The following is a 22,975-nucleotide window of genomic DNA, read 5'->3' on the forward strand; positions in this document are numbered from 1 at the left end:
CTCCCTCTGTTGTGGCCTCTCCCGTTGCGGAGCACAGGCTCCGGACGCGCAGGCCCAGCGGCCATGGCCCACGGGCCCAGCCGCTCCGCGGCACGTGGGATCCTCCCAGACCGGGGCGCGAACCCGGCTCCCCTGCATCGGCAGGCGGACGTGCAACCACTGCGCCATCAGGGAAGCCCGAAGATTTTTTTTTATTGAGGTATTGTTGATTTACAATATTCGTTTCAGGTGTACAACATAGTGATTCATTATTTTTATAGATTATACTATATTTGAAGTTATTATAAAATATTGGCTACATTCCCCATGCTGTACAATGTATGAAATAAACTACAACGATCTGTTGTGCAGCCTTATCCATCTTGATGGCTTACTGCTGTAGCCCCAAGCATATGACAGTAACTGGCATGTAGTAGGCAATTAGGAATATAAATATTTGTGACTGAACAAATAGCCTGCAAGTAAGGCAGAGGCTACAGCCCACCTCCACCTTTGACCCTGAGCCAGACAAGCAAGATTAGACCTGGAAGTGAGTCAAACCAGGAAGCAAGAGGAAGCTGGGTGGAGGAAAGAGCACAGCTCTAGATTCAGCCAGACCTGAGTCCTAACCTGGCTCTGGCACGTGTGGAGCACGTCACTTAACCGCCCCAAGTCTCGGTATCCTTGGTTTTGAAATGTGGCTTATACCACCTATTTCACACTGTTGGATTGAAAATAAATGAGAATGAAATGTGTAAAATTGGCACAGAGTAAATGCTCTCCTCCTCAGATGCCTTTCATCTCTGTTGTATGCTCAGTAAGGGAGGAAGTTGTTTTAATCAGATGGTGGGAACTGAACGCTACATTTCCTGGGGCTGGGGAGTTGTGCATTTTAGGAGAGTAGCCTGGAAAAAGCAATTCTTAACCCATAGGATGGGGGGGGGGGATGAAACATCAGCAGTGAAAGATCTAGACCATGACAGGCCCAGGGATCCCAGTGGAAAGTCTCCTGTTGCAAACCTCCAGAACATCTAGCCCGTGGCTAGGAGAAAGGTCACTTCCGTGTTACCTCTGCTTCTGGGGATGGTATCAAAAGCATAGCAGGCAATTTGGAAAAAGAACTTTATTAACTTCATGAAAAACAGCTGCCATGAGTCAAGATCTGGACAAAGACAGAGCTCTGGTGGCTTCCAGTCAATGGCCTGGAAAAAGCCACCTGTTCTCTCTATATCCTCAGACCAGGGTCTCAGTTGGGGTCCCAAGAAGAACACCCCACCTCCTTGCCTCCTCTGTGCAGGCATAGATTCAGGCAATGCATTCTCATTAGACATTAGATTCCCCTGCTCTGTGGATGTCTCACTGAACAGGAAAATGAATCATCAATGCCCCAGACATTCAGGACAGGACAGATCTAGCACACCAGCTACTGTTCTGGATCAGCAACCAGGAACACCACATTCTGAATAACCAATCAGAAAGTCAACACTCTGGAGGATCACCCAGAATTCTAGAATGCAAAATAAGAACCCCTTAACTTCCTAGATGATTCCATCAGAAGTCCCATATTTTAGAATGCCTGTATTCCGGATCAACCAGAAATCTGACATTCTAGGTGATCAACCAAGAAACCAGTGTTCTGGCATTCTGAAGGAGAACCACTCCTAACATTCTAGATGGTTCACCAGGAATTCAGCATTCTAGATCAACAAACAAGACCACAGTATTCCAGATCGTGGTGAGAGACCCAGAGTTCTAAATGTCCACCCTGATGCTCTCAACACCAAATCAGAAACCCAACATTGAAGACTATCAACCCTGGCCTCAGCATTCTGGAATGATGAGCAGTAAGCTCTACCCTCCAGAATGCTGCTGCCCTGTCCCCTCAGAGCTCTGTGGGTGGCCGCTCCACTCCAGGCCCGTCCTCCTGGCGGGGGTCCGGCACGTGGAAGGAGACGTAGGGACAAGTCTTGGTATTGAGGCAAACCAGCTTCCTCAGAGTGGCCGTCTTGACAAGGTTGAAACCCATCTCACCGCCAAATGTGCTCGACTTCCAGTACTCTGGAGAACAGACAGGATTCCCTAAGAGGCCCTTAAGGGAAAAAGGAGCCCCAATTTCTATCATACTCTCCCCAAAGATGGAGTTTGGAGGGCACTTCTCAAGAAGCAGCCCTGGGTAGAACTCCAAGGCATCGATGTCTCCATACAGCTCCTCCAACTCAGCTGCCATCTCCTTCTCTCCTACAAGGGGGAGAAGCCAAAGTCAGAATCATGATGCGATCCATTACGGTTCATCTGAGGAGGGAATCTTCTAGGTCCACCTTTTTCTGGGGAGGAGAATGGACTTCAGAAGAGCACCTTGAGCAAATGAGCACATGCCCTAAAATCTGGCCCGGCTGACTGACCCTGCTTCAGGGCTGCATCTAGGGAAGGAATTTGCTACTGCAGATGGAGTCAAGGGCCTGGATCTGCCACCAAACAGCGTGTGACCTTGAGCAACTCACCCTACTTCTCTGTGCCCTAATTACCTGATCATTACAACAGGCAGAAGCTACCCATCTTGTTTCCTTCACAGGCAGGTTTCAAGGCCTTATCCTGGTCCAAGACCTTGCACTCTACCGGAGCTCAGAGATGCAATGTCACTTGTCCAAGATCACATAGAGACTTAGCGCCAATGTTCTTTCTGTCTCTCTGGACTGTCATGGGAGACAGACATGGAGTGTCCCTACCTGTCTCCTCAAGTCCACCCTCCACAGGGTACCACTACACAGTCAGGGGTCATGTCACACCCTGGTCAAAACCTTTCAGTGGCACCCCCATTGTCTGGGACAGGGGTCCCCAAACCTGGCTGCCCAACAACTGGGGATCTTGAACAACAAATATATATATATATGACATATAGACATATATGTTACATATATTTATTATATAAATATTATACAATTTGTGTTTTATATATATACACTTACATATATATACATATGTATATACATACGCATACATATATGTATGGAGAGGTATATATATACACACATCCAGATTCTTGGGTACCACCTAGGTCTACTGAATCAGAATCTCTGGAAGAGACATCTCAGATTTGGTATTTTTAATTAGTTTTCTAAGTGATTCTCAGGTAGGTGGCCCATAAATGGGACTTAGGAACCACTAGACAGAATAAAACCCAAAATCTTAGCATAGAATCCAAGATTCCACACAATTTGAGCCAGCCTCCTATCAGTAACCTCCACCCAGCCACACCTGGGACTGTTCTCCTGAATAGGCTCACTTTTTTTTTTCTTTTTTTTTTTAGGCTCATTCTTTTTAACCCCGGTGCCTTTTAACTTTCTGTTCCTCCACCTAGAATGTTCTTCCCTCTAAACTTCACCTGGAAAAATCCCTTTTTTTTTTTGGCTGTGCCGTGTCCGTGCCCCCTGCAGTGGAAGTGCAGAGTCTTAACCACTGGACCGCCAGGGAAGTCCCGGAAAATCCCTTTTTATCCTTCAAACCCAGCTGAGAAGCCACCTTCCCGCCCCAAGCAGAGTCGTCTGCCGTCCCTTGCCACCCCTGGCACCATGCTCCCACACCCCTCAAATCCCACAGTCACAGTGCTGGCCATATGGATGACCCCGTTCTGTTTCCTCAATGTCTCCTTCACTTCAGCTCAAGCCCCTCGAGGGCAGGAGCTGTGGCCAGGAAACAGCTGCTCACCTGTGAACTCCTGGAAAGAGGTGTAGGGCTTCATGCCAAACCTCTTGCGGTACTCATTGAAGGGCTGCAGCCGCAACTCTCTCGATTCCTTGATGACTTCCACAGCCACGTATAGGACATGGTGGTCTATGTTCCTACCCCCGCCGATCTGCCAAGAGATAAACACAGCTGTGGTCTGAGAGCCAGGCCACATTGTCCTGGAGAAGAAATTCAGGTCAGGAGTCCTTTCTGAGCAGAAAGGATGGCTCAGCCTAGCAGCCACCAAGCTGGGAACCTGGCCCTAGGTCTGCACTGCCATGCTTTCTCAGGGACCCCCTCTGAGGCTCAGCTTCCTCATCTTTAGAGTGTGGAGTGGGCCAGGAGGACTTCTCTAGTCACTCACCAGACACACTGTTCCCCAGCCCTTTGAATTTAGGTGAGAACCCCCAACATTCTGTTAAGGAAGGTTCTGGAACTATTAGGTTCAGCAACTAGGACTCTGCAGAGGAGATGGCCAGCACGGCCACAGTCCAGAGCTCAAGCAGAGGGGACTGGCATTTCAGATCTGGAAATAAAAGGCAGAAAGGTTTCTGAGCTTTCAAGTGATGGAAACAGACGGATGGACAAATGATAGTTTGAGGGGCCAAAACTTTATGGCTTTCCTACGATATTTTTTAAACTCTACCTGGCAGAACTGACCTGTGTCTGTCACTCTCCAAATCAGTTTTTATCATAGAACAAAGATGTTTAATCTTTTAATGGATTCTGCTAAGGAACCCATTTCTATTGCTTTCCATTCTCTGTATCACAGAATTGAGATTAAATAAAATTTACTGAGCATCTAGTATTAAAAAGTGAACCCCAGGGACTTCCCTGGTGGCACAGTGGTTAAGAATCCGCCTGCTAATGCAGGGGACATGGGTTCGAGCCCTGGTCCGGGAAGATCCCACATGCCGCGGAGCAGCTAAACCCTTGCGCCACAACTACTGAGCCTGCACTTCAGAGCCCGCAAGCCACAACTACTGAGCCCACGTGCCACAGCTACTGAAGCCCATGTGCCTAGAGCCCGTGCTGCACAACAAGAGAAGCCACCGCAATGAGAAGCCCGCGCACCGCAACGAAGAGTAGCCCCTGCTCGCCGCAACTAGATAAAGCCCGCGCACAGCAACAAAGACCCAACACAGCCAAATATAAGTAAATAAACAAATTAGAAAAAAAAAAAGTGAACCCCTAGTAACCGGCCACCACTAGAAAAGAGAAACTGAGCTAGAAAGTAGGAACACAGAGTATCAAGTCACTGCATTCAGACCACATAAAGCTACACACAGGGACAGGTGATTATATCTGTTTCTCCTTCTTTCTGCCAAGCCTCCTGGGTGAGGAATTGTCGTGAGCTAGCGGGGAGGGAACTAAAATCTTGCCATGAAAAGTGTAATATATAAACACATTTAGTTTAACTAAACTTATAGTTTTACCTCAAGACCAAGGGGGTGGTATAATATATCCTGTGAAGGGAGGGAAATAGGGTTCAAAGCCCAAGTAACCTGGTGAGATGAAGGCTCCAGAGGGATTTCCTTGGTAGCCCAGTGGTTAGGACTCTGAGCCTTCACTGCCAAGGGCCCGGGTTCAATCCCTGGTCGGGGAACTAAGATCTCACAAGCGGCACAGCACAGCCAAAAAAATAAAAGAAGGCTCCAGAAAAAAAAAAAATCTGATTCATAACTGTTAAGGAGCATAGGTCTACTACTGTACAGCACAGGGAACTCTGCTCAATATTATGTAACAACCTGAATGGGAAAAGCATTTGAAAAAGAATAGATACATGTATATGTATAACTGAATCACTGTGCTGTACCCCTGAAACTATCACAACATTGTTCATCGACTCTACTCCAATATAAAATAAAAAGTTTAAAAAGATATTCTTAATGCAAAAGAATCGTCAAAAAAAAAACCAAAGGAGCATACATCTAAAGAAAGATCTATTGCTCAGGGTGAATTGATAATGATAATGCTAAAGAAAGAGTTCTGTTTGGGTAGAACAGGACAGTTGGGTGAGAAAGAGGAAAAGCATAGTTGGGTGAAGCTATACACCCTGGGGCAAAGCCAGAGGAGGCTGGTGCCAATCTCAGCTGGACCATTTACAAGCTGTGGGGCCGTTGTGGATTGACTTGCCTGAGTCCATGTTGGAGTCGTAACCCCCAGCACCTGTGAATGTTACCTTATTTGCAAATAAATGTAATTGAGGTCATACTCCACTAGGGTGGCCCCAGATCCAATGACTGGCGTTCTGATAAAAAGAGGAAACAGAGACACAGGGAGAGCACCATGTTGGAGTGATGCTTCTACAAGCCAAGGAACCCCAAGGATTGTCAGCCATCACCAGAAGCTGAGAGAAAGGGAGGGAACAGATTCTCCCCTGGAGCCTTCAGCAAGAGTACGGCCCTGCCTACACCTTGATTTTGGACTTCTAGCCTCCAGAACTGTGCAACAATAAATTTCTGATTGGTATTAATACCATCTGGGGGAGTTAACTACAAGGGCTTTCTAGAGAAATGTTTGAGGATTGATCTTTTTCATGGCCTAGATGTTAGTAATGTGTAGTGAATGTTTAATGGATGCTTGGATGGATCAATGAATAAATGAATAAAAGGTGATAATTCTCAGGTGTAAGGTGGGAATATTTCTTTCCTTTTCTGGATGTTTCTTTGTCTATGGAGGAAACCCCAGTAGCCTAACACTCTAAGCATCTTTTTCCAACCTCTCCCCCTCACTCCTTGTTAGAAGAGGAGGAGTAACTTAGTATGATTGGTGAGTTTGAGCGCAGCAACTAGACATGAGCATGCGTTGTTCAAGCCGTCCTCTCTACCGCTCTTGGATTCAGTTGACACCAGGGAGTATGTTTTCTCTCATACTCCTTGTTCTGGGGGGACAGGAGGATGTTGGGGGAGACTTTCCTTGTTTCCATGCTTCCATGTCTTGGTGGCCAAGTTTGTCTATTTGGGGGTTTATTATTAAAAAGCCTGCTTTAGGTTTTCTAGAATCAGCTTTATCAGTAATAAAGGTGATATTTTGAACTTCCAAAAAAATTAAAAAAGAAAAAGAATAAATGTCTGCTGCTTAAAGCCCCCTGGTTTGTGTTCCTTTTTCAGCCCTAGGAAGCAAAGACAGGAACTGTAGGCAAATTACTTATGCTAAGCCTCTGTTTCTTCATATGCAACAATGAGGAAGGTAGAAGCATCAGTCTGATATGCTTGTGGTGAAATAATCGAGATAAAGAATACAAAGCAGTTATCACAGCGTTGGTCACACGGTAACCCCGAGATGGAACCATGGGTGGGGATTATCAGGGGAGGCCCTGTTTTATCACTTCTCACACTCTCTCTGATATCCTGAGACTCCGCACACTTCTGTGACCCTTCTGCCTGGTACCAGGAAATACCAGGGCTTTTCACACATGTCACCATGGACATTGCTTGAAAATTCTTTGGAAACCATGAAGCCCCGCACACGAGTTATTGTCTCTGTTCATGTCTGTGTCCCCACAAAGAACAGAGGCCGTAAACAAGCCAGCAGCTGCCCATTGGCGGCAGCATATGCTAATTGCAGTCAAATTACCAGGGGGAAACCTAAATCCATTATGGTGCCACAACTTCATGGTAGGGCTGAGTGGTAAGTATGAGAGAGAAGCAGGGGCTGAGGGGAGCTAGGGAAGGAGATGGAAGCTTCCAAACATGGGGAAGGGAAGAATTAGGAGGAAATTAGTTAGAAATTCCAGAGGGAAAGGTTGTATTATTTTGCTAGGGCTGCCATACCAAAGTGCCTAGGTGGCTTAAACAGCAGAAATTTATTTCCTCACAGTTCTGAAGGCTAGAAGTCCAAGATCAAGGTGTGGGCAGGGTTGGTTTCCTTCTGAGGCCTCTCTCCTTGGCTTAGAGATGGCCATCTTTCCCCTATGTTTTCCCTCTATGCACATCTATATCCTAATCTCCTCTTCTTATAAGGACGCCAGTCATAGTAGGGCTCACCCAATGACCCCATTTACCTTAATTAACTCTTTAAAGACCCTAGCTCCAAATACAGTCACATTCTGAGGTATTGGAGGTTAGGACTTCAACGTGGGAATTTGGGGCAGGGGGCAATTCAGCCCATAACAGAGGGCTCTAATGTAATAAAGACCTACTATGTGCAGGCACTTTTGCATATATTGCCATACCCTGAGTGTCTTCCTGGTCCTCAAATTCCCATGCCCTCTGACCTCTGGGCCTTTGCCATGCTGTCCCCTCCATCTGGAACACAGAGACCCCGGGCCACGAACGCTACCTCTTGCCCTGGGAGACCCCTACCCATTGTTTGCATCTCTGCTCAAACATCACTTCCTTATCCACAATCCCCAACTCTGGGCCAGAAGCCCCTCTCTGAGTTCCCAGAGCATTGTGGGCTTTCTATATTGTGGTTCTTAATATGCTCTTATAATTCTGAAAACATCAGAAAAGCCCTTGGTACAGTGCCTAACATGTACTAAGTGCTCAAACGATGTTAGCTGTCACATGACTGTCGTTCCTTTCTAGGGTGTACGCACCAAAAATACAAGGACCCAAGAACCACATTGACCTGGTTCACCACTGTATCCCCAGCACCCGGAGTAACGCCTGGTATCGTTGAATGAACGAAAGAACGAGAGAATGAATGAAGGAATGATCACGACCTCCCAGTAGGGGTGACACTCTCCCCCTTTCACAGAAAACTGGGGTTTGGATCCCAGAGCCCAGCGGCCCTCCCCAGCGCTCCTCTGAGGCTCACCTGGCCCGCGGGCTGGCGAGAGAAGGCGTCCACCAGGGCCTCGACCCCGTAGTCCACCAGCATGGAGGTGTTGAACAGGAACTGCTCATAGCTGTAGTTCTGGGGGCCCACCCGGAAGGAGTCGGGCATGAGCGGGTGCCAGTGGTAGAGCTGGTTGAACTCCATGGCAATTCGGTTACGGTACTGGAACTGGGTGCCTAACAGCAGCTCCGGGTCAAACTTGAGCCGCAGGAAGTAGCCACTCAGCTGCTGCACGTACTCCTCGATCACAATCTTGATGGTCTCCCCTGGGACGAAGGATGGGGAACGGGGTCAGCAGAGCACAGGGGCTTAGCCACCAGGCTTGGGAAGTGGGCCACTTCATGCAAAGGGCTTGGTTTGGCCTCTTTATCGTTGCAATGGTTGTTTGATTTTATTTGGCCACTTTCACTTTGCCTTTTGTCACGGGGCGTGGAAATGGAACTTTCTGTCTCAGGCTGCACTGATGTCCCAAGACAAGAGCCATCTGCCAGACCCATGTTCCCTGGGGAGGTCACAGGCCGGGCTGAGCAGGACACGCAAAGGAAGTATCTGAGGATGGGTTTTGTGACCCTCTGGTGGCCACCTTCCCACAGCCCATTAAAAGAGGCTGGAGACACCACAAAAGATGGGCACATAGGGATTAACTTAGTGAGGGAATCTCAGCGTGCCTAAGATGACGGGGGTGAGGGGAGCTCCCAAGAGACCATTCTAAGAGCTGCAGCAGCAAACAAGGGACACTGGAGACATAAGTGACTCTCGTCCCAAATATAATCCTCCTATCTTCCTATGTATCAAATTCCTCTGCCCCCTCAGGAACAAGCTACAGAGCAAAGAGCCAGGGAAGACACAAAAGGAACATTCCATAACACAATGAAAACTGGTCAACTAGATATTAGAAGAAACTGATATTTTGGCCAACTAACCACTAGACAAATTGACTTTTAGCAAATTGATCTGGAGCCACTGGAACTGCAATCAGCAGACCTGGGTTTAAATCTTGGCTTCACCATTTCTAGGGACCCGGGCTGGGGCTGTGCTACTTACTCTCTCTGAAGCTCACGCTCCTTATCTGTAAAATGTGTACTAGAATCATACCAGTATAACAATATTCACAGGGTCGCTGAGAGGAGTAGACAATGAATGCATCTGAACTGCTTGGTACAGGGCCTGGCATAACACGGAGGGTCAATACGTGTAGAAGTGGGAACACTACGTGGAGATGTGAGGGGAGAATCCCCTCCCCATACGCACACGTCACAAAAGAGTAGACTAAGGCTCACACCCCCTCCCCACGCAGGAAAGCACTCCCCTCAAGATGTGGTGGAAGCAGCATAAACTCTGGTGGCACCCAGACCTGGTTCAAGTCTCTCTGCATTGAATGGCCTTGGAGAATTCACTTACCCTCTCTGCCTCTTAATCTTCACAACAAAGGGTAATCCTATCTGGGTCATAAGGCTGTCGGGGATGGGGGGAGGGTCGAATGAAGCACTGGAGGTGCAGGGCCCTAGGAGTCCCGCCTCTGGCCACAGCTTCATCACCAGTCAGTATGCTGGGCAGCCTGCAGACACAGACTTGCCCTCTCTGATCAAAGTCTATAATACTGGGACTTCTCCATTGTAAAGCAATTATACTCCAATAAAGATGTTAAAAAAAAAATACTGGGACTTCTGAACCAGCCCCTTCTCGTTCTTTAGGCCGTTCCTAACCCCAGTGCATGGCTCTTCCAGGCACCAGTGAATCAGGCACTATAACTGGAAACAGTCACGCCCAGTGACGCTCAGAGCCGAGGCAGAGGCTCACTGGTGACATAGAGTGAATACGGTCTGGACAGGGGTATCGGGGGCCAAGCTCCCAGGCCAAAAACCGTCTGACATTTTAGGCTGCAAGCTCACCCCTGTAGGGGACACAAAAATATCTTGTCCCTGAGGCACCCACAAGCTACCAACCTCCAGGAAGGCAGATGCATGCAGGGCAGGAAACAAGGATTCCCGAAGCCCAGGCGAGCTGGGGTATTTGCTGAGGATGTCCCTGAGTGCTCCCGGGATGATGGGGAGTGCTCCCGGGATTTGGGGTGGCTAATCAGATTTGCTGCTAGTCACCCAGCTAATAAGCAGCTACCGCAGCCCTCCATTTTCTGAAGGCCTACTACGTGCTAAGTGCTTTCCCATTCATCATCTCAACAAACCCTTACAACCATCATTATTCCCAATGTATAGATTTGGAAAGTGAGGCTCACACAGGGGAAGGACCCTGTTCAGAATCCTAATCTCTCTGTCCCCAAACCCTCCACTCGGCTTCTCAGGACAGAGGGCGTGACCTTCCAGGACAAGGCTGGCTTGGAGTCCTCACCGATGAGAATGAGGCGGGCCGTCTGGAAGAGCTGCTCATCACCCCAGGTGGGGTGCTCAGCCTTCAGCAGGTCACACACTCGGTTGTGCTCACGCAACCAGAGTGTGGCGTAGAGCATGAGCCCAGGAAGCAGCCCGAACACCTCCTGGCCCACTGCCATCTGGCTCCGGGGCGGGATGCCCCGGGGGTAGTGCATCAGCACGGGCGCCTCTTCCACCGATGGCGGGTACATCTCTCCGTCCAGCACCTGCAGGATGGGGCCGCCTGGTAACCTGGGGAGGGGCCAGGTGCCTGCACCCGCGTAGCTGACAGCCTTCCACTCCTATCGACAGCTGCCCGTAACACGCAGGGTGGCCACCCGGCCTCCCTGACCAAGGCCTGTGGATTCTACCTCCTAAAGTGAGTCTCTTTCTCGCTCCCCTCTGCCGCCACCCTCTTCCAACCCACCCTCATCTTCCACCCTGACTCCCCTCGTAAGTGGCTCCATCCCCCCAGACAGTCCGTTCTCGGCTCTGCAGCCAGAGCAATCCTTTAAAACACCCAAATCTAGCATCACACCCTGGCTTAAAACCCTTCCAAGTCCTCTCTCTGCTCTTGGCAGAAATCAGAAATCCTTAACACAACCCTCGCCATCGGGAATCACTCAGGGGTCCAGCAGCATCTGCCTCATTTTACTCCCTTGAATTCACTCAAGCTGACTTCCCCTCTCCAGCCTTGACGCCTGATAACCTGGTCTGTCCTGTGCCCTTCTTGGCCTCCCTAACTCCTCCTCATCCCTCATGCAACTCTTGGTTTATTCGTACTTCCTACGGAAGCCTTCCCCATCCTCTGTACACTCTCGTGGCTTCTCCCTGGTGGCAGCTATCACAAGTGTAATTAATGATACGGCAGTGTCATCATTCACTCAATAAATATACACCGAGGACCTACCATATGCCAAATACTGTTCTTAGCCCCAAAGATTCAGCAATGAACTTTCTGTCTTGGTTTTTGTTTGTTTAGATTTGCATGGTCCAGTATGGTAGCCACTAGCTACGTGAAGCTACTAAGCACTAGAAATGTGGTCGGTGTGAATGAGGAACTGGATTTTTCATTTTATTTTCTTTAGATTTAAATTTTAAAACAGATACCTCAGCTATTGGGAAGTCTTTACGCTTAGAACAACTTGGCCATGTGACTCTACTTTCTCAACAGTAAATTTTATGAAATCGAAATGCAGATCAGAATCTCCAACGAAAATCCGGCACCCAAATTGAGATGTGCTATAAGTGTAAGATACAGGTCAGATTTTGAAGATTTAGCACGAATAGTGAGATATTTTTTATTGACAATTTTTGTGTTGATTACATGTTGAAATGATAAGATTCTGCATATATTGGGTTAAATTAAAAATATATTATTAAAATCAATTTTGCCTGTTGCTTTTTACCTTTTTTAATGTGGCCACTAGAAAAATTCAGATGATAACTTAGATGTGGCTCACAGCAATGAAATAGGGCAAATGATACCTATTTTATGCAGTGGATTTGAGAAGTGCATGAGATAATTACCTATGTGGCTCTAGCACCACTGAACAGCGCGACTTCAGACGAAAAGTCCTCGTGGAACCAGCACCCTACTGTTTGTGTCTGTGGTCCCTGAGGAGCTTGAGGGTAGGGCCCATAACTATCACGGCCACAGCTGCCCTGTGCCAGGCACATCATACTGCCCAGTTAATATTGTAGAATAATTAAATGAATAAATGCAGGCTGGAAACGTTCATCTCCTATGGAGCCCCAAAATCCACCTCCCAGGAGAACATGAGAGGCTATGTCTGCTCCTCGTCTGCTTCTCTTGCCTGGCACCCTCTCCCAGGGTTTGCTGTCTCTCCTCCGACCACACACCTCCAGCTTCTGCAGCTGGCCATCTCAGGACACCCTGGAGGCCCCCACCAACAGCTTCTGCCTGGGAAGACCGTGGAAGGTTCTTCCCAACGCCCCATCCCAAGACCCAGTGCTACCTGGTACTTGAGTTTCCCATCCTTAAAGAGCCGCAGGTGATACTGACGTTCCAGATTGTCTCCATAAATGTGGCCAAGGTCGACCTGAAGACACAGAGAGGGTCCACTCAGACCTCTGGGTCCTGCCCCACCTGTAACAACCTCCACGTGCCAAGTGCAGCCCAGAGAAGTCCCGAGCCCCTCCCAGGTACTCACCCCATGGCCCAAAGCCTTGGTGAAGCCAGGACCCATCTTGCCAGAAGTTTTGAAGAACTGATGTGTGAAGTGTTGCGCAAAGAAGGCAAACATGAGGTTGCTGCCTTGGGGGTCAGGGATGAACTTCCTCCTGAGCAGGAAGCGACTGCTCAGGAGCTCGGGATCTGGCAACTGTTTCTTCCCTGGTTGGGGAGGTGGGAAAGAGCAGTTGCTGCTTCCCGTCTGGATCTTCCTGCCTCAGGGCCTTCCAGGCTCACCAGACCACGCAGCAAGCCCAGAGTGGCCTCCGCAGGACCACCTCCCTCCCACCTGATGGCCCCTTGCACGTTCTCTACCAAAAGACTCTAGAAGTATTTATGGGTGAAATGGCATGATATCTGGAATCTGTTTTTAAAAACTCCATAAGAAGTAAGGTGAGAGGGGATAGATGAAATAACATTGGCAAATTGTGGACAAATCTTGAAACCCAGAGATGGATACATAGGACTTCATTATACTTTTCTCTCAACTTTTGTGTATGTTTGCTACTTTGTACAAGTTAACCCTCCTCCCCCTAAAAAGGAAAGAAAAAACAAACAAACAGAAGAACTTGGACTCCCCAGCGTGGAGCAAGGTAGCCTGTGTCTGAAATGGGTTATGCCATTTACTAACTGTGTGAACATGGAGAAGTCATTCCATCTTTCTGACCCTCAATTTCTTCTTTTATAATATAGGGCAAATGATATCTATTTTATGCAGTGGATTTAAGGAGTGTCAATGTAACTGGCAGAAAACTGGTGAGATGGAATCTTTTAAACCAAGGGTCAGCAAACTTTTTCTGTACAAGTCCAGATAGTCAATATCTTAGGCTCTGCCAACATGTGGTCTCTGTTGCAACTGCTCAGCTTGGCTGATGCAGCAGGAAAGCAGCCACAGGTGATACCTAAGGAATGTGACTGTATTGTCCTTTGTGTACTTGAAACTGAATTGATGGCTCTAAACTGAGTAAACCCCCCTGTTTGAGGACAATCAGGAGTGGATAAGGAAGAAGGTCTTGGGAAGAAGACCCCTGCCAATGGGACCAAGTGGGGGTCTTGAACAACCAAAGAAAAAATTCGACTTTATGTCTAAACTGCGCCGATGAAGCACGTAAGACTGTTTACATAGCACCCAATAAATAGCTCACTATTCTTTCCTTCCTCCATTTCAACTTTAAAGTCACCCCCATCCCAGCAGGATCCCACCCATTTAGTAGACAAGGTTCAGGCAAAGAGGCATCCTGGAAATATGGAAGCACTAGTCTGACTCTGTCACGGACCTCAGGCAAGACCCCTCCACAACCTCTTCCTGTCCTCATCCCTGGTTCTGGATATGCGTATGTCTTGCCTTGGTCCACCCATCTGTGAAATGGGTCAGTAACTGCTCTTCTGCTTGTTTTTTCCCAAAGAGAAGAACTAAGCATCTCCTGTGACACACCCCCAGGCCCAGCCCCCTCACCCCATCGCCATTACCTTTGGTCCCCATGGGCGTGGGACAGTCTCGGGGCACAGAGGGCAGAATACGCGTATAGTAGCTCACATTGGAGAAGGACTCCCAGCTGATGTAGTCATGCGCTACATTGTAGGTGTGGGGGCTGGGGATGAGGTTGGAACGCGCTGCAGAGGGCGAAAATAATGGTGACGAGGGGTTCCTGCCCCCAGTTACACACCCCCTTCCCCGCCTCTTCTTGGGTTGTTCTATTTTTGGTCCCTCCATGCGGCCAAAATCTTACTTCCCCGACCAGGGATTGAACCCGTGCCTCGGCAGTGAAAGCACGGAGTTCTACCCACTGGACGGCCAGGGAATTTCCTGGGTTGTTCTTTTTTCATTTGGCACCCTAGAACCCCCCCCCCGCCCCCAACCCCTGCCCTTATCAGATGCCAAGAATTCCAGGAAGTGGCAGGATTTCTTGCTCCCCTAGATTAGGAGGGCCCTGCCCCCACCCACCTGTGAGTACCAGACGCATGAGCATGTCCCGGATGTAGGTGGCATTGACAAACTCCCAGAACCAGCGGCCATGCGTCAGCAGGAAGTGGAGGAAAGAGGGGCTGGGCCGCAAAGTAGTCCGGAGCCAGGTCCATAGCTCGGCTGTGAGGGCAGAGTGGGAGCCATTCAGTCAGGCTCTCCTGTCAGGACCAGACGCAGCCAGGGTGGAAGATGGGAACGGGGGACGAGGGCCAGGATGGAACAGGGTAGAACCTCTGGGGCAGGGGTAAGGATGGAACCTTGGGAGTGATGGCACGTGACAGAGCCAGAACCAGACGTGAGGACAGGAGACAGGACCAGGGACTGAGGTCAGTAAGGCCGGACCTGGGCAGTGAAAACTCACTACAGAGCCCAGAAGCAGGGAGTGGGGTGTGCCAGGAGTGAGGGCTTGTGCTGGAGCCAGGTCAGGGGCAGTGTCAGAGGTCAAAGGCAGGCAGGAAAAGAGAACAGGGCCACGGCCGGAGGCGAGGGTAGGAAGTGGGGGTCTTGGAGGACGAGCCCAGGGGAGAAGGATTGGGGCTGGAGGCCCAGCTCACGGATGGTGCAGTTGGGGCCGGAATAGCCCGTGCGGGTGCAGTCACACTGGTAGCGGTCAAGGCCGAAGCGGACACAGATACCCTGGTGCTGGCATGGATAGTAGCAACAGGGATTCACTGTGGGGAGAAACAGAGATCAGAGAGCACTCCAGGGTGATCTCTCTCTGGGGCCAGAGGCATGGAGTCCAGTCACAGCTCTCTCCTAATTTACTGGACTCCTGTACTCCCCAAGGGTCCTCTCTGTCCCCACAGCTATGAACAGAAAGCCCCTGGCCCTTCCGTTTCCAGACCTTGCTCTGGGTTTCCAGTCTTGCCCACATCAGGCCACCAGGGGAAGTCACCCCCTCCCTCCCTGCTGCCACCAAAGTGGGGCAGGAGAAGAGTCCAGGCCCCAGGCTGTGACATCAAAGGCTAGGAAACAGCTGATAAGACACTGCAACCACAGGCTTTTCTAGAGCATTCACTTTCTGCCAAGTCAGAGCTCAGTACCAAGGGCAGAGTTTGTGGGGTTCAGTAAAGGGAAAAGGATAGGGGTTCTCAGACCAGCCTCCAACCTCTGGGCACCAGGACATCCCATCCCTTTATTTTTGCAGAAGGGAAGGAAGAGCAGGTATCACAACGCCCAGTTATATAGGCAGATGGGGTGGGGTGACTGAGGCCAAATAAGGGGAAATCCAGATGGGTCACCCAGCAAGTGGCACCAGACCAACTGCCCATCCCTTCACTTCCACCCCCACCCCCAGACACTCAGCCGTCAAGTCCAAGGAAAGATGTTTCCCAGAACCCAGAAGACAGAGAATGGGTTTGAGGGGAGTCTCAGCTCCCGTCCTGATAGACCCAGCCGGGGCTCACATCAGGGTGGAGTATGGGATCTAGGATCTTGAGGGAGGTCAGCCACCACGAGAACAGGAGAGATGTGGCCGGAAAACTCTCTCCAGAGGGTGAGTGGAGCTCTAGCATCACCCCCACCAACCCCCTGGAGAAACACCCCCCCAGGAAGTCCCTCCTTGTGTCTAACCCAGATCTCCCCAACCACAGCTTCAATGATTCTCCAACAGCAAGGTCAGAGACTCCTTGGAGCTCCCTCAGTGCTCGTTCACAGCTCAGCGAGGGACACCGAGGCTCGGGAAAAGGTGGAGACTTGGCCAAGACCAAGGAACAGAGTCAGGCCACCTGCAGACCCAGGGGGCCTGGCTCCTGGCAGCAGCTCCTTCCCTGGCCTTCCACAGAAAACACCAGGTCCCTCCTGCAAACACACTTCCTTAACTGGGCTCAGAGCCAACATTACCGGGAACTCTGATTCTTTGTGCGTCTGATTATAGGGGGTCAAGAGGATAGCAACGGGGCGGGAGGAGCCTGAGAAGCCGCCGCAGGATGCTGTGGTCACAGGGCAGGACCCTCTGGTTTAGGGCTCCTCACATCGCAGAATCATGCAAATAGTCTTGCTTAAGCCCTGGCAACTCCCCACAGCCCCACAATAGCACCTCTGTGACCCTTGCAGGGTATAAGAAGAAGGAACCCACGGGAAGAAGTCTGAACAAAAAGGCCTTATCAGACCAACACAGGCGGACCGGCAGGTGGGGCCCAGGGCAGGGGCCTGGTAGGACGCCCCTCCCCTCCTACAGCCACAGGCCCAGAAATGCCAGGGAGCTCAGGCTCAGCCGTGCAGCGGGCTCAGGGACCTGGGATCTCATCGATCCCTCCTGCTCAGGACACTCTGCTGTTCTGCCCAGGAGCTCCCGTGGCACCACACTGCCCAGCTCCCGACCCTGGCACACCGGCCCTTCTGTCACCAACGGGTCGCCCTACCACTCAGCGGGCACAGGGGCTGAGGTACAGCCCTTCTCTGGGCTGTTTCCCCATCCCTCCCCCAGTAGGGATCCCAAAAGGAACTCAGTTTGTTCTGTGGCAGCCCATCCCGCGGCCCCAAAGCCAAAAGCTCTGCTCCCTCCTTGACCAAGGCTGCGGCTCCTCCCTAGTAAATTCCCTCCATATCTACCTGACCCTGCCCACTGCGCATGCACCAGAAAGCTGCCCCCTAAATGTCCACACTCCTTCTCTCTCTCTCTCTCTCTCTCTCTCTCTCTCTCGCCCCTGCTCCACGTTCCAGCTCGACCTGCTCTGCTCCACCACAAGCCTCCAAGGGCTTTCCCTGACTTTCTCCTCCCTCACAGAGGCCGTGCACACAGCTGGCGCTCAACCCATGTCCTGGAGAGATCCAGCCACCCAGGGAATCCAGATGTGGTGGCCAGAGCTCAACAAATGTTTGTGGAATTTAAACTGCAGCGAGGAGACCAGCCAGCCCAAGCTTGGCCAAAGGGACTCCCTGATTTCCCCAGCACCCCCGCAGCTGGCTCTGAAGTCTGGCTTGAGGGCTTCAGCAGGCAGCAGAGCTGTGTCCCCAGATGCAGAAGTTCCTGCCCGCATCCCTCTCCCTCTCCTGTCAGGAGAGTCTGTGTGCCAGACGCGGCAGAGGTCCCTCCCTCCCAGGCCTGCTGCCCAACTTTCCCTCCCTACTCTTCCCCGATCTCATAAACACCTGCGGTCCCAGGGCAGGGAAAGTTCTCTCCAGCAAGGATAGCAGCTGCCGCCCAGGGCAGGGAAAGTTCTCTCCAGCAAGGATAGCAGCTGCCGCTGGCGGCCGCATGATGTCAGGGTGGGCAGAGAGGACACTAGGTGCTGCTTCCCCGCTTCCCCGGGGGGTGGGGGGGAGCCTAACCACAGCTGGACGGTCACGATGGGCCAGGAAGCCAGGGCTCTGGCTGACCCGCCAACCTTGCATATCTACCTCGTTTATCTGCTCAGCACTCCCCGGTGGGTGGGTGAGACTCCCCCTACCCCTGCCACCCCCCACAACCCTGCCACACATGGGGAGACTCGCCCAGACCCCACTGCTTCAAAGTTGCAGAGCCAAGATGAACTCCCTTCTCTTCCCTGCCCTTCCTCCTCCTGGAGGTGCCCAGGCCTGGATTTGGGGAAGGGATGCAGAGGAAGAGTCACTTTGTTCCACAGGCTGGGGATGACCCCAGGTGAGATAGGTTTGTCACCTTTCCTTCAAGGTGGACCTGAAAATCCAGAATGAATGAAACCAGGACCCCAGAGGGAGCGCCATCCCCTACCGCAACCAGAGCTCTGGGAACTATTCACAAAGGAAGGCCTTCCTTCAGTCTAACTTAAATCCCACATGCTTTCATGTGCCCGGCGGAGGACACCCTGTATAATAAAACATCAAGAAAGAGAACTAGGGAGATGCAGACACAGAGTCTAAAGTGCCTTGAGTTCCCACACCCAGCACAGGGCAAAGCACCAAGTAGGCGCTGGCTGAAGACCTATGGGAGAGTGACTGCTCTTTACTGCCTGTGTGTCTTTGGGCAGATACCCTGTACCCTCTGGGCCTTATTTTTCAGTGTTTTCCAGGAAGGGGAGGGAACAGACAGGCTCTAAGGAAAAACCTCCCTCTCTGCCTCCCCTTCTCTTCTCAGCTCTGGGCGAAGCCAATCTATCTCCAAATATCTGGGTTATTTGCATCAATATGATTCCCTAGCCCCATCGGCAGAGAACCTTGCAGCTTGCTCTCACTGCGTCTTCAAGCCAGCCCGGAGGTGGGGTTGATCAGCAAGCCCACACTGCACACATTCCCACCGACGAGGAACTGTTTAGGGCTTCTCGGCTCCAGAACTTTCTGAGGATCCGGCAAGGAAATGTCCCCCAGCCCAGGAGTCAGGGCTCCAGGCACAGTGAGGGACCACCAAGTTGTCAGGACTTGGAGGCACCAGGCAGCAAGAGGGCCCGTTAAAGAAAGAGGCTGGACTGAAATTCCCTAAGAATAATATTTAGAGAAGCTCCAGGAGCCTGGCAGCCAAAGAGAAAAATAAAAGGGGGGCCCTGACCAGCCAGACCTGGGCCCCAGGCCCTACACCCCACCAGGTCAGCGGCCAGCCGCCAGGCACCACCGCAGCAGGCCCCGATGGCTGAAAGAGGAAGTCCTCTCCCAGCCCACAGACCCCGCTGGTGCTGCAGATAGGAGGCTGCAGGCAGCAGGAAGGTTTGGCACAGGCGGGGTTCCTGCCCCACGTACCAGGGTTAGCTGGCCTCAGGCCCCTCTGCCTGGCATGGAGCTCCGGTTGCCAGGTCATGCCCTATCCCTAGCCAAAGAGAGAGCACTAAGCCAAGTCCAGGAACAGGAGGGGATGAACTTGAGCATTAAGGAAGCCCTGGCACATCCCTGTCCTCCAAGCCGGACTCCACCTCATCCGTCACAAGAGAAGCAACATTCTCTCCCGCCACCTGCCCCCACGTAAGCTTGCAGCCCTCGTCTCCTGGGGGAATCAGCCTTTGCTGCCCCTCTGGGGACAAAACACAGGCTTTGGCTTTCCAGGGCAGATGCCTCCCCTGAATGTCCAGGCATCTTGGACCTCAGTTCACCCAGAGACTTGGAAACAGGAAGGCAGCCCAAACCTTCTGCCCCAACACCCAACTGGTCCTCCGTTCTTTCCTTGACCCTTGCAGCAGCCTCCTTAACGGTCCCCCAGCCTCCAGTCTCACCTCCAAGTCATCCGCCCAATCTCACTCTCCTGCTCCCCCAGTTACCCTGAGGCCCAAGTCCCTCTCCTCACTCTGCATCCAAAGGCCCGTGTCCACCAGCAGCTGCCTCTGTCGAACTGCTCCCTGGACGCCCTTCCACTCCTACAGTTCAGACCTTTAGGCTTCAGCTCATGCCCTTGCTTCTGCCAGGAAGACCCCTTCCGGAGTTTCATAGCGAAACCTCACAGGATTTCCACCAACTCAGCACCTCCTTCGGGGTCCAGGTCAAACGTCACCACCTCCAAGAAGCCTCCCGAAATTCCTCACATGTAAGGGATGAGAGATAACTGCCCCCCACCCCCGAGCCCCGCACACCCCTGTGCTTCCCTCAGTCATGGCCCTGACCCCCTTGGATGACAGTCTGTGGGCATTTCTGTCTCCTCCACCAGACTGCGAGCTCCTCCCAGCTCTGTCTCCAGGCTGCAGCCAAAGACTGGCATAAAGCAGTCCCCTGGGAATGTTTGTGGAGCGAAGAAAACAATTCTGTTTAAACACAATATAAAGATAAGTAGAAAAGGCTAAAAGCAAAATGGCACAGACCATGGCTCACTAAGTACTGGTGAACAGACACGGGAGGACAGGCAGGGTGAGCCCTGGGTACCCTGGGGGCCTGGATGGGGCTGAATGGGGCTTCAGAGGAAGCGCTGGGCTGATCCAGGGGCTAACAAAAGGGGCCACTGGGTCAGCCTAGTCAGCCTCGGCTCTGCTACTGGGGTGTCAGACAAACGCGCTCACCCCTCTGGGCCTCAGAGTTCCCTTCTGTAGAATGGGACTAACATCTCCCTGGCAGGGCTGTTGTGAGCAGCAATAACTGAGATGCCCACAGCCTGGTTTTGTAAACTGTAAAGTGCTGGCCACATGGGTCTTCCTCCTCTTCTTCCCACAAACTAGACCTTGGCTCGTGCCCAGCATCCTCCATCCTTTCCTTGACTTCCCCAAATGCCACCCTCTCAAACCCTCTCCTCCAGGAAACCTGGTCTGATTCCCAGTTCACATAGGTATCCTTTCTCCTCTGAGCATCACAACTGAAGGCTCCTATCCCCTCCCCACCATCCTCTGTTGACCCCATTTTGCAGATGGGAAATGGAGACCCAGAGCTCACACAGCTAGGTGATGAAGGAAGTTCTGTCCAGACCCTGCACAGACACACAGACACACACACAGACACACACACACACACACACACACACACAAGCAGTATGCTGGGGGAGGGAGGCTGTCTGAAGGAGGAGCTGCAGTCCTTCACCTGGAACCTGGTACATGCATGGTGGAGGGGAGGAAGGTGGGAGTTTTACAGGATACGACTTTCCCCATCTTCTTTGGGGTGATGAAACCAGGGTCCGTTGGCAGGGGGTGAGGAGGGCAGGGCGGACTCTGAGGAAAGACCCTGCAAACTGCCTAGAGTCAGGCAGATCCAGCTTCCAACCCTGAGCCCGCCATGCACTGTGTGAGCTTGAGAGCGTTATGGCCCCTACCTGAGCCTCAGTTAACTCATCCGCCCAGGGGGGGACCTCACAGGTGAGGATTAAACCTCAGGGGAAGCAACCCAGCCCCGTAAGCGTATTTCCACCGCCACTCTCTCCGGAAAGGCTGGTGTATCCGGGGTCCTCACCGAGGGAGATCTTCTCCACTGGGGCTGGGAATCCGGAAGGGTACCAGAAAGTTAGAGGCTGGAGAAAGAGAACTCGCCAGCCCGCCTTCCCCTGGCGCCTGCTGCTTCCTCCGAAAGCGGCCCGCAGGGGAAACAGCCGGATTGTTGGGGATGAGCTTGGACCGCTGGGGGCCCAGAACAGGTGAGGGCCTGGAGAGAGGCTGTCCCTTTTCCCAAAGCCGGCCCGAGATCCCAGTCTGCCCTTTCCCCCCCAGAAAAGAACCCAGTGGCGTCCTAGCCAAAGCCACACCCCCCGGGGGTCTGCAGAGAGCCCCCATCCCACCGACAGACTCAGCCCCCTCCCCGCTCCCAGGCACCGCGAGCCGAAAAGGGGAAGCTGGGCCGGCCGGAGGGGAGAGGCGGGTGGGCGCCAGGCCAGGGACGCAGCACCTGGGGCTCTTCGGGGGCAGGAAAGGGGCCGCCTACCGGGCGCGGGTGCCCCGGGGGCCGCTGGCAGGACAGGGGATGGCGGCAGCAGCAGCAGAAGCAGCGGGAACCGGAGCGAGACAGCCCGTCCTGCGGAGGGCGAGAGAGGAAGGGCTGAGCCTGGCATTCAAGGCTCCACCCGGGGGCAAAGGGGATTCTGGGGCCACCGGGGCCGGACTTACGGCTCATGGTGCAGGGCGGTTGATGGGTGCGGGATGCGGCCTGCCTGCCCCTTGGGCGCGTCTCTAACTGTGCCCCGGAGCTCGGGCTCGCCCGGCCCGCCCCTCCCCACCCATTCCCTGGCTCCACCTCTCTCGCCAGCTGTCACCTCGGCCGCCGCCCACTTACTTCCTCTGCTCCGGCTCCAGCCAAGACATTTTATTAATTATTCTATGACGGTCACTAAGGTGGTTTTCCACCCGAGATCCGTGAGACACTTGAGCCTTTAAAACCCAGAAGCACCAGAAGTGTGTCCATTTGGTTGATAAGAGACTGAGGCCCGGAGATGATGTGCCATGCCAAGGGCCCCCAGGGCTTCAGGGCAGAACGGCTGGTATCTCAGCCTAGAAATGTCCGCTCAGAACCACATACCCTCCCCGCACCCCCACCGCCACCCCCAAGCGGAAGGAGGATGGAAAAGGAGCAGTCCAGGCGGGCCTGCACACAGTCTCCGGGATGGGAAACCCACTACCCTCAGATCCAACAGGGAGGACGGGCTTCCGCCAAGGGCTGGGCTCTGCCCTC

The 22,975-nt window shown here is 52.1% G+C and overlaps 1 protein-coding gene across 3 annotated transcripts; it reads right to left on the minus strand.

Annotated features, from left to right (window-relative positions):
• Positions 1-1,087: 1,087 nt before the first annotated feature.
• Positions 1,088-22,507, minus strand: PTGS1 (prostaglandin-endoperoxide synthase 1). 3 transcript variants are annotated; one of them, XM_024126496.1, is made up of 11 exons: positions 22,414-22,507; positions 22,232-22,321; positions 15,571-15,687; positions 14,996-15,136; positions 14,521-14,664; positions 13,031-13,212; positions 12,836-12,919; positions 10,837-11,083; positions 8,467-8,753; positions 3,685-3,832; positions 1,088-2,217 (listed from the first exon to the last, which is right to left on the minus strand). In XM_024126496.1, the coding sequence occupies exons 1-11, from the start codon at positions 22,418-22,420 to the stop codon at positions 1,862-1,864; spliced, it is 1,803 nt and encodes a 600-aa protein (XP_023982264.1). In that variant the 5' UTR covers positions 22,421-22,507; the 3' UTR covers positions 1,088-1,861. The 3 variants fall into 3 exon arrangements, with proteins under 3 accessions (XP_023982264.1, XP_028349354.1, XP_054942956.1); XM_028493553.2 differs by having other exon boundaries at positions 22,196-22,321; positions 22,414-22,506; XM_055086981.1 differs by lacking the exons at positions 22,232-22,321; positions 22,414-22,507 and adding an exon at positions 21,767-21,956.
• Positions 22,508-22,975: the final 468 nt, after the last annotated feature.

This window comes from Physeter macrocephalus, chromosome 9, assembly GCF_002837175.3.
Source record: "Physeter macrocephalus isolate SW-GA chromosome 9, ASM283717v5, whole genome shotgun sequence".
In the NCBI taxonomy this organism is placed as follows: Eukaryota; Metazoa; Chordata; class Mammalia; order Artiodactyla; family Physeteridae; genus Physeter; species Physeter macrocephalus.